Below are 12,371 nucleotides of genomic sequence, written 5' to 3' on the forward strand. Positions count from 1 at the left end.
CCTGCCTCAGCCTCCCAAGTGCCGGCATGACAGGTGTGCACCACTGTGTTCGGCAAGAGCTCCTCAATTGGAGACTGAGTGTAAATAACCCAGAAAGAGCAGATCTGAGTGCTAACTTATATTTAGAAAGTTGCCCATAGCACGTCTTCTGCCTCCCTCTGCTGATCTCGAGGATTTCTTGGGCTAAGTTATTTTACAGCTATGTGTCAGGGACAGTTATGGTTCTGGCTTATGGTTAAATGTTCAGGATTCTTTGAGCCAACTATTAAGCACTATCATTAAAAAGCAAATTACATAACTCCACAGTTAAATAAATATATTAAAAACAAGGGAATGGAAACTCTAAACTGACCACTTTCTATTTATTTTACTTCACTATTAATTATGTTCTTGGGACTATGACTGCACCATTAATTATCCTGTTGGGGTTATAACTTCTGCATCGGTAAAATATAGTACTGGATAATTGCCTCCTATTGCACGTCTCTTTCCAACATGGCATTGAGAGTTGTCACAGTGATAGCTCATGGTCACCCAAGAGGTAGTTCCACACCATCAACCCAGCAAATACTAAAGATAAGACCTTTGTGATTTCCTCCCACTGAGTCCATTATTGAACAGTGACCAGAATATCCATGGTTATGTGTAAAGTAAAAGGGAGAAGGAGTTTTGCTGGCTATAGTCTACCTGTATTTTAAGTTGTATCTTGAGGCAGTGTCTTAGGGCCTCTAGAAGTCCACCAATAATTTATTTAAAGATGAATTTCTTCATTTCCTGGAGTCAACAACTTTATACTACAGTGTTATCGCTAGTTCTATGCTCTGGCACTTTTGTTCCTTTGTACAGAATATTAACTCAGTCTTTATCTCTTTAACTGAATATTCTCAGTGTCCAGGGTCTAGGTTTACTGATATTACATATGTATCACTTAGAAAGACCAGTAGTTTTAATAAAATAAGTGACATTCTGCAATCTATATATATATATGGGGAAACCATTCAATCTAAGGTAAAGAGCCTAATTCCATAAGCCACCTACTAAAATTAGTCTCCTAACTTTATAGAACAAGTACACACATATGCTCACAGAAATGGGATGATCTGGTGTAAAGTTTAAGTGAAGCAATTTAATTCAAGCAATGTGAAAAGGAAATGTTCAAATGTCAGTATATAGATTAATTTTCCATTTTAGCAACCAATTTAAATGTTTATAAAGAGAATATTTTAAAATGACCTTCTCTACAAATTATTTATAAGTATAGATAAAGCAAATTCCTTCTAAAAATATTTTGCACAGTTAGTATGCTCAACTTAAAAGTACTGTAGGCCTTCAGAATCACTAATAGGAATTTCCCACCAGGATGAAATAAGAGAATTTGAAAATACAGGATCTACAGTTTTACCTGTGATCCATGGGGTAGCTGTTATCTGGTATGGACTGCGATGGAGGGAGGTGAGCAGGGAAGACCCGGTCAGGTTTCGGAGTGTGAGTCGAGTTTGGAGATGCATGGTGCAGTGGAGACACTGGAGTGCTGGATGGCGTGGGGGGGTTGGAGGGCCTCATTCCCACTTGTGGCTTCTGATCGTAGGCACTACCAGGAAACAAGGGAAAAGGGGACAGTGGTTTTTTTGAAGCAGTTTTTAAAAAGTGTATTTTCATTCCAAGGGGAAAAAATTTTAATTTAGGACCTAAAGAAATTAAAATTTTGTGGTTTTTCTTTTTGTTTTTTTTGGTTTTTGTTTTTTTGTTTTTTTCTCCGGTACCGGGAATCGAACTCACAACCCTGCACTTGCCCGGCAGACGCTGTGCCACTGAGCTAAATCCCCAGCCCTGTGTGTTTTTTTTTTTTTTTTTTCAGTCCCACAATAAGTAGACTTCAAATTCACAACACTCTTAATCAGAAAATAGAATAATTAGTACCAAACCTTTTAGTGGCATAAAGTTATGTATTTTAATACATATGCAGTGATTAAGTATTAGGAAAATCATACAAATGAAAACAATGCTATTTTAATCTCTTTGAAGTATATTTTTAATATTGCTTGTTAATTCTACAAAATATTGGATTTCAATGGAGTGTAATACATTTTCAGCATATCTGTCCCCATATCCCACCTAGTTTTGGCATATCCATAAGTAAGTTGGATAAGTCTTTTAAATCATGAGATCATCAAATAGTTTTGATATTATTTTAGTATATGTGCTGCTGAAGCAAGCATGTAGTTCTGGTATTATAATTTTCATACTACATTTAAAAGAAGAGCTATATCCGTTCCAAAAGATGGAAACTTTATTTGGTTTATCTTTATTTGTAGTGGAATCTAAAGGCAGTGTTTTGCTTTTTAAAATTTTTTAGAATAAATAAATGATGTGTGGCATTAACTTCCTCAGATCAGCTAAGATTAATGAGGTAAATTTAAAAATTAAATTAAAAATTTAAAACATCTCATATATTTAAACTTTCTCAGAACATGAGTACAAAATAATGCTATTAAGAATGAAATTATATTATCATAGTCTAGCTTCCACTCAAACTTACAAAGAAATAAGATGAGTAAGTTTGATTTTATATTACAAATTTAAATTACTTTCCTATATGTGGCTTTGGGGAATATGATTTAATTTTTGTAATCTATATTTTACTAAAAACAGATTTTACTTAAATGCCTGAACAAAAAGGACATTTCCAGATTAGATCACTATACTTCCTTCAAAAAACTTATTAATCTAGATTTGAATGGTGTCACAGCCTGCGATCCCTGCCACTTGGGAAGCTGAGGCAGGTGGATTATAAGTTCATGGCCATCCTGGGCAGCTCAGCAAAATTCTGTCTCAAAATAAATAAGGGTTGAGGATGTAGCTGAATGTTAAAATGCTTGTTTAGTACATGAAAGGCCCTAAGTTTAGTCCTCAGTACTGCAACAAGGAAAACATGTAACCGATACCTATTTTTTCTTAAAAAGAAATATTCCTCTTTGCCTGGACATATACAATAGTTTATACCATCAATACAAAAAATATATCCAAATGCAAAAATACTTTATTAAAATGAAAGAATATGTGCTATATACATATACACAACTTTAAAGCTAAGTCAATTGTACTTACCCTTATGTTTGGTTCCACCTATGTCCTTTACTATTATGTCTGATCAAAAATTATTTTCATAAAATGGCTCACCTGATTCATTTCTATGAAAAACCAGAGGACACTTTTTCAATCCTAAGTATTGCTTTTTCTCACACAGCTTTGTATTAAATTACATTGTTTGCATAAAGGTAGAAGTACCAGGATTTATTCCATATACCATATACCATTGTGAGACTTACTAATTCCCCCAAAGCTTCAAAATATTCAGGCAAATTCTCTATATTTAATTTCTGGGAGTCAGATATATCATACAAAACAGCAGGGATTTCACAGTAACAGCTCTGATCAATCTTGAAATGAAAGGCAATTCTATAACTGGTTCATCGATTGGAAATTCTTCAGTATGTTAAATATATATGCTGTGGACACACAGCACCCTGCGAAGACAATGCCAAAAAAAATCCCACTAAACTATCAAACTCATACTGATCGATATTATTTTATCTAAATTCAGTATGCCATCATAGCTATGAGATTTTTTTTTTTAATAAAAGCTTTGAAGTTTCAACTGAGATGGCTCATAACTTCCCAGGTCTGGTGAATCTCTTCGGAAAGCAAATATAAAAGACAAATTTGCAAGAACAAATAGTAATGAAATACCTGAGCACTGGTCAGCTGCCCTGAGATGAAACAAATCTGAATTTCAAGAACCTTCCTGGATACAAAGAGTGAATGCAGTAAAAGTATGAAGAAACAGAAAATGCCTCTGGATCGTAATGCATCATGAGACTAATTGATATAACTTATAAAACAGGACAAATATTTTGAATCAGTTTTATAAGTTTCCAAACCAATTCCTTTTAAGAACCAAGTTTCTTCTGTAATTGAGAGTGATATTCAATAGACAAAGCTAACTTTTTCTTTATGCAATTAGAGGTCCATATGAAAAGTAAAAGCATGCAATTTACTGTGAAGGGTTTTTAATGAACATATATGTTATCAAATTTTCTAACAAATGAACAATGTGCTTTTACTGCACCACCCTTTATTATCACAGAATGACTGGCTTTTTAATAGATAATAGCCTCTGCTAAGTCTTATAAAATTCTGGTTTTATTGCAATTGTCTATGAACGCATCTTATAGATCATTCGCAAAGCCTGTCAGATAACTAATGTACTGCTCAGACTTGCCAAATGTTTCATTTTTTTTCTACCAACTCTCTATCTAAAGTGCATAATGCATTCATTCTAATGGGAACTTTCAAAAGCTGCTTGTGCCAAATATGACTGGCTTTTCCAACCCAAGATGCATCAGTACAGAAGGAAAGCAACTAATGATTGGAATGAAAGGTATTGCTTTAAAATGATTCTAAAAAGTGTGTAATTGTATAGTAAATGATTCTTGAGAGTTCTCCTAAATACATCACCTAATTAGCTTGTTACATACGGAGAATATAACTCATAATTAATGACTAGAAATTTTGTGTTATTTTGGGTTTTCTATTTCAGCAAGAGCCACTATTTGACACGCGTCGACGTGGTTGGCTTACCTGACATTGTACAGGCACTTTTCTCCATAGCTGAATTTAAAGGGCTGTTCTTGACTGCAGGCAGAGCCGAGTTCTGAGCATGGACTGTGGGGTTCTTTCTTGATTTTCAGTGGTAGGCCGTGAAAAGCCACTAAAACACAAACAAAACAAAACAAAAATAGCCACAAAAATTAAATGTGGTTACTTCTCTCCTTTAAAATGTCATTAACATTTCATATTAACTTACATATGTAACAAAAAGCACATTTGCTGAATTTCAGTGGCAAAAAAAAAGGATTCTGTATACTGCTTTCTGCTTTTATTGCATAATAAAATATATAACCAAATTTTCACTTAAAGTAATTCAAATCACTTGTTATTTGCTTAGCTAACATTAACAATGATAGAAGCTCAGTTTTCAAAAATAAAATTGTGAAGATATTTCAGAAAGATTTTTAACAACAAAAAAAGAGACACATGATTGGCCAAGAATCAACTGAAGACTGGAATATAAATTCAAGCGTTACTGAAAAAGAAACATCTCAAATACATCAATGACAATGGTTTAATGGAGAGAAGCTGACCTATGACAAAGAAAACCCAGGTGTAGATCCAGAGGAAATTCATGATGCTTTTGGCAAAAGCTTCAATACATGTAAGGCTGATGGTTATTTATAAAATAAAATTTAAAATACCTGCCTACCACAATTGTTAAAGTGAAATATGAAAGACATAAATTTATTTATTACATGTAATCTACTGTATCAAGTGATATTTTTCCCTTTTTCATATGACTTAATTATGGTTATATTTAGCTTGTGTTCACTTAGGCTTATTATAATACAGAGGTTATGTCTATATAATATAAGACAAGAAGAAATATGTGTATTTGAAATATGCATATTTACATATAAATATGTATATTTCATAGCTTTAAAAACTGAGGGGTAGGCAAGCATGGTTGTGCACACCTGTAACTCTAGCTACTCAAAAGGTGAAGATACTTTGCAAATTTGAAGTCAGGTTGATCAACTTACTAAAGGTCTTCCTCAACATAGAGTAAAAAAAGTGTAAAACAGCTGATGATATAGCCAAGTGGTAGATAGAGTGCTTGCTTAGCATGCAAGCCCTGGTATTTTCCTCAAAAAGATGCACCTAACTCCTTGTATAATTTTTATTCCTCAATATGAAACTGAAAAAACCATTAGAGATTCTCTCAAAATGATCAAAACTTCAGTATAAATGCCAAGTTCACTTTTATTTAAAAAAAAAAAAAAAAAAAAAAAAAAGGAAAAGGAGATACAGACCCAAGAACGAATTTAGGGATTTTTGTCTGTTTGTTTGTTTGCTGTCTTATGCAGTAGACCAGGTTGGCCTAAGATTCATTATGTAGCTCAAACTCATGGTCATTCTGCCTTCCAGCCTCTTGTGTGCTGGGAATACAGTTATATAACACCACATCAGCAAAATTTTATTTTTAAAATGTTTAATCTTCACAGGTACCTTGTAAACCAATAATTGCACTAAAACGTTTGTATGCAAGAGAAGGAAATACATATGTTCACCAAAAGACATATATAGGAATGTTCATACAAGCTTTATTCATGACAGCAAGAATCAAAAAACTCAAACATATTCATTGGTATGAGAGTGGATTTATGATTCTATATTCATACAGTGGAATCAATATTTTGTAGAAATCATAAGGGACAAATTACCTACCAGTGCATCTGAAAACATAGATGGTCTCATAGGCATAAATGTGAAAAAAAGAACCGATGCACAAAAAGTACATAAAATAGCAATTTTAAAACAGGAAAAACTAATTGAGTGGGAAAGAAATGCCTTCTGTTGATTAGCATGTGACCTTCATTGGAAGACTAATTAAATTAAGATGATGTTACTAAGGTGGGCCCTAATCCAATATGACTGATGTCCTACAAAAGGGAAATTTTGGATAGAGACATGAACCCAGAGAACACCATATGAAGATGGTGCTTCTAAAAGCCAAGGAGGTCCACAGACAGCCAGACACAGCCCACCTACCACCAGAAGCTAGGGGAGAAGCAGGAAGTAAATTCCACCTCATGGTCCTCAGAACCCTACTCACATACTTATTCTGGGTTTCCGGCCTTCAGAATCTGTACACTGATTACTCCATTTTCACTTGCTAAGTTACCCAGTCAATGGCAGCCATGACAAACAATATTCCACTACCAGAAATTCTGACCCTGTAGGGTAGACATGTCAAGATTTTGTGTGCTATAAAAATGCCTAAGTAATTCTTATAATTGGGAAAATTTGGAATCTATTGTGATGCTTTGCAACACCTGTATCTACTGTACACTGCATTCAAGTAGGTCTAACACTTGAAAGGACTTCTTCAAAATGTATATAGCAACGTCTTCCCTCTACTTGGATACCAACACTCAAGAAAGCCTAGAAGTTTTCTAATACCAGCAGTTGAAGGCTTCTGTTTGCTTCATACATTCAGTGTGCATGGGCCCCGAAAACTAACTGTGTCTTTCCTAATCATAAGCCAAATAAGTAATCCAATGAATCTGAATTGGCAAGGATTGTTTTCTTTAATTGCTGCATGTGAGGAATAAAAGAGGAAGCCAGGCCTCAGATCTTCAACTTTCAGAACGAGAACCTTTATTTCTTGTTTCATGGAGATCCTATGTCACAAAAATGACTTCTCTTGTTTGTTCTTAAGTCCAGGAGGTCTAGAGACTCCCACCAGAGAGAGCTGAGTTGAAAACGTTTTGGGTATTTCATCACGGGGCTGAGAGTCTGAGCTTCTACTAACAGGCGGTTTTCAGCTCATTGGCACAGGCGCAAGTGAAAGCAGCACATTCATTTTGTGCAATTTGCTTTACCTTCCCACATGGAGTTGGTGCATGTAAAAGGCTGTTAAGTACTAAATTATTCCTTATCAAATCACCATCATCTGGAGTCATGATCAACACTAATTAAATTACGTTTGCTGAACACGGCTCCAGCCTGCTGCTGGGGCTGCTAGGTACATTTCATTTCGCTTACAGTACCATCCTTACTAGGTCTGGAGCAGAGAGCTACAGGCATCTGCATTGTTTGTAGTTTTAATTAGAGTGAATCTTTCCTTCTTCATGTATCAAATCAACTGAGTTAACTCCTTCATTTCATTTACCAAGAAATCATTGTTCAAATGATATTATGTCTTTACCCCTGACTTCAGACAATTCAGATAATTTATCTACGAAATCTACAGTCTTTCTCAGGCATTCCTCAAACACATTTTCCATGCAAACTTTTATGTTCTGTGACTCCTCCACACAATCAGATCTTTGAGAAGAGAGGCAGAAAGAACACTCTAGAGATGTGTCTTGCATTTTTTCTTTGATGGAAGCTTGACCTTTAAAACCACATCTTAAGTCTAACTAATGATGACTGAGTTCTTCTAATGGTTAAATTTAAGAGTTCTAAAATACCAGGACTTAAAAATATGCACTTCCAAAATAAACTTAACCACTTCTTAATTTAAAAGTTTACTTGGGGTTATGGTATTCATTGCTAAGATAAATTAGTAATAATTTTCATGTTGGAACTATGAATTATGAGACATCTTGTTTCCAATTTTTTCCACCTACATGTCAAAAAGGAGGCACAATTTTGTCATATTTCTGCTGGAGTAGAGAATTGCCTTCAGCTTTGCATAAGCAACAGTGATAGCATACGACCACATGCTAATAAAAGTGTACATTTAAAATCACACTGGACACTTGAAATACAAATGGAGAAAATGAATTTAAACTCCACTTACAGAAGAGTAACTTCCTAAATGGTCATGAGAAAACAATATTACTTCTATCCTTAAATTGAAAACAGACCATGTTTGTTATAAATGTCCAGTAAATTTTAGTCCAGCGAATGAACAGTAAAATATAGAAATCAAGTTCTATCTAGCCTATAGTAAAGTTGATGATTTCTTATAAATTTAAGAAAGGCGACCTAAATGGCCAACTTAACAAACTAATTCAGTTGAAATCCTAATAGGAAACTCCATTTCCCACATTTAAAAACAATAAATCAAGTTCACATAATATTTTACAGTTTTCAAAGAATTGTCATGTATTTTGATTTTTTATCATTTTAGTCAAGGATATGTATTATTATTGCCATTTCTTCGATTCTTTTTAAAGCATTGCTGTAGGTTGGATCTTGCATCTCCTTCAGGTACACTTTGTGTTGTGACACCAAGCCTGTGACACTACTGAGAGATGGCAGAACATTCAAGAGGCAGAGCCTCATGGAAGGGAGTCAGGTCACAGGGAGCGTGTCCTGTCCATGAAGAGGAGCTGGGGCCCCAACTTTCCCCTTTCCTCTGTCATTTTCTTGTGCCCATAAGGAGAGCAGCCTCCTCCACTGTGTGTTCCCACCATGAAGTGCTGTATACCAAGTACAGGGTCAAGTGACTATGACTGAAATCCTACTTCTTTTTAAGTTAACTTTTTCAGCCATTTGTTACAGTGACAGAAAGCTGACTAATGCAGGTATCAAAAAGCAGAAAATCATGCCTAGCTAAAGCTCTCAGACTAAGTTATTACAGGTGAAGAATTAGAGACCCAGGCTTTGGCTACAAATGTCGAATCATTATGCATACATCTCAAACTTATTTATACACACAATTCCCTTCATGCCTCCACATTGCTGTAACACTACACAGGATGTTTCCCCATTAATTCATTCTTCAGTGATTAATTCATTGACTGTGCCCTGGATACTATGGTAGATTCAGAAAAGGGAAAGGAAATGCTAAACTCCGGAATGAAGGTGAAGATAACACACGGGCCTCCCCATCAAGAGCTCAGAGGCATCCAATTAGAACTTAATTTAGGCCTTTAGAAATATTTTTGCTAATCAAGATATTAGCCAGTAAACTGTATTCTTTGAGTAATTCATATGTATGTGATACTTACATTTGCGGACATGACCTTACTAATATATTCTTGGCGTGTGTTTCTAAAGAAAACACTTTTCAGAGCGTACTTGCTTGCTTTTAGGCATTCTGCCTTCTTTCAATTTATTATGGTGACTAAAGGCATTTGAAAATTCACACTACTCATATTCTACTGCAGGAAATACGTTGCTATCCAACATCTAAAACTTTTCCTACACCATAATAACTGAAATGTCACAAGTGATGGAAAGGTCTCTTTCTGTATGTGGACAGTGAATGTAAATAGAGTGGCAAGCTGTCTTGTCTCTGACCTTTCACTTTGCTTCTCTCCTTAACCCTTATCCTAACAGTGAAATAGAGTAGCGATTTCTTTGAACACGGAGCAATTACACTGAGAAATGAAACACATCACATTTTTATTCTTCTTTAAGTAGAACTATGACTTTGAAGCAAATCTATAGCTTATCATGGAAACCTAGCTAGAAATACTGAGCCCGGATGATAGTCTCCTTATCCTGAGGTTGAAATTTCTGGTCTGCAACAGTGCTTTAGAATATTCCACTTTATGATGTTCTTGAATTCAGATTACAGCCTGTGGGTCACCTGTAGCCTCCTACCTGTTTTTGTAAGCAAGTTTTGATAGAACACTTTCTCCACCCATTCATTCAGGGACAGTCCAGAACTACTTTGAGCTACAGTGGTTGAATCAAACAGTGGCAAAGACCATATGGCGGGCAAAGCCTAAAATGTTTACAATCTGATCCTTTAGAGAGAACAGTCTGCTAACCATTGTTCCTGAATATGGTCTATAATGAAAATAGGGAAGGAAAACATGAAAGAGGCCAAGGGGAACAGAGGTAGAATATCGCTAACTTTGTCAATAAAGGAAACTTCATTTTAACCTGTTAACACTTTGTTTACCTCTGGAAACAAAAGGGGTGCAGTTTGTGTAGCCAACTTACAGGGTTGCACAACTTGGCTAATGAAAAGTGACATAAAATTGGGACTAAAACATTACAAATTTATGAGCTTTGAAGACTTGCAAAGCATTTACTTAAGCCAGGGTGACATATAACATGGAGAATTTTCCACACCTTTTAAAAAATATAACTGAAAAAGTCAAAACAAATCATGCTGTGGACGTGAAAGTGCTCTAAAAAAATTCACTTGGTGAAAGCAGAGATTTAAAAAAAAAAAAAACTCTATAAAAGGGAAAAAGTAAATGGTACACATAAATTAGATTAAGACCAGATACAAACATGGCATGAAAAATGCATGCAGCCTTTTATACATATATATATTTAGGGATATGTTCAGAGATGAAAAGCATTCACTTTAAGTTAATATCACTTCAATTTTAGGTGATAAATGGAAGGCAATGACCTCAATTAGTGCTCAGTTACATTCAAGAAGCAAAGGGGAAGGCTTGTGTACAAACAAAGATGATAGTGTCACATGCTATATAAATCCATCCTCCGAGACACAGAGAAAAGCAGAGGGCACTTGAGCTGCCTCTGAGCCTCTCAGAGAGTCTTTCCTAGTACATTTACCTCTTCCAAGCCCTCCCCACCCCCACTAGGTACACATACCACTCACACATACACACACCGACATCCATTACTAAAGAGCCTAATCTCAGCTATCAGCAGAGTGCCTTTATGGGGCCATTAAGCCATTTCTCTTGTTTACAGTGCCTGAAGAAAGATGTGAATTATGTCTGTGACAAAACAAGCGATAACATTTCTAAACTGCTATCAAAATGCAAACTGAAACACATTTAAGGACAGGGACCCTGATTCTAGTTTTCATGATTTTCCATTATATGCAGCATCTGGAAATATATTTACCTATAATATTTCTGAGACAGGAATATAGACCATAGCACTGCAAGCTGATATTTATTTTTTTTCTTAAATAAGATTCTTTAAGTAGAACAGTTGTGAAAATATGACAAACTTTTTGAAGGAATATTATCAGTCTGCAGAGAACCTATGCCTAGTTTGCCCCTAGATGCAGTTGTGACAGTACAGAAGAGGTTATTTATTATAATGAAAAGGGCAAAGGAAGGTAGTCCCTCTCCACTTTTTTAGGAATCTCAAAAAAACATACATGTGTGTACAAGGATAGCTGGGATAATTGTACTGCTGATGTCTAATGGTTTATTGAAAGGAACAGTTAGTGATTAAAATTTTTGACCACTTTTGCATGCTTATGTCTGGTAATCTGAACAACTAACGTGAGGACAACAATATGCAATACAACAATCATTGCCGAACTCCTACCATCTTGTTTAGTGAAGCTCTATATTGTTTCTAATGGTTTTTATTTATTTTTTATTCTCTTTAATGGTTTGATCAATGTTGCAGTCTTCCATCTGGTAATCTGAGGAACTTTGGTGAAGATAACAACAAGAAATTATTAATTGCTAGATAACAATGTACTACAAGAACCATTATTAATTTCCTATCAGACAAAAAAGGAATCTCAGGGTTCCTAAATTGAAGCAGACAGATATGTCCAAGTCTTGGGGACTGAGCCTGTGTTTGTTTAGGCCTCAGAAAACTTTATACCAAAAAAATCTTAGAAAGAGGCCAAGTATAAAACAGATAAAAGAGCTACACTCCCAGGGGGAAGACACACCATTATTCAGGGGCTCTGACCCTGGCCCCTGAAACAGAGCCTTTAGCACCCTCAAGAAACTTCCCTGAGCCCTTTCCAGACCAGTATGAGTTTGAGTGAAGTCACATTTCTCAGAAGAGAGTGCCCAACTTTTTTTTTTCTTTCCTTATAAATAACAAACTGTTATGAAAGT

At 35.3% G+C, this 12,371-nt stretch overlaps 1 protein-coding gene across 5 annotated transcripts in view; it reads right to left on the reverse strand.

Moving 5' to 3' along the window:
- The window catches only part of Etv1 (ets variant 1), a 90,361-nt gene that overhangs the window by 38,611 nt on the left and 39,379 nt on the right, over positions 1 to 12,371 (reverse strand). For 4 of the 5 annotated variants that reach the window (XM_013510660.1, XM_013510659.1, XM_013510658.1 and 1 more), the window contains 2 exons: positions 4,642 to 4,771; positions 1,403 to 1,591 (listed from right to left, as the gene is read on the reverse strand). In XM_013510660.1, the coding sequence (XP_013366114.1) occupies positions 1,403 to 1,591; positions 4,642 to 4,771 (319 nt within the window). The remainder of the gene's footprint in view (positions 1 to 1,402; positions 1,592 to 4,641; positions 4,772 to 12,371) is intronic. The other variant, XM_013510662.1, reaches the window with a different exon arrangement.

This window comes from Chinchilla lanigera, unplaced genomic scaffold (assembly GCF_000276665.1).
Source record: "Chinchilla lanigera isolate Chin_1 unplaced genomic scaffold, ChiLan1.0 scaffold00009, whole genome shotgun sequence".
In the NCBI taxonomy this organism is placed as follows: domain Eukaryota; kingdom Metazoa; phylum Chordata; class Mammalia; order Rodentia; family Chinchillidae; genus Chinchilla; species Chinchilla lanigera.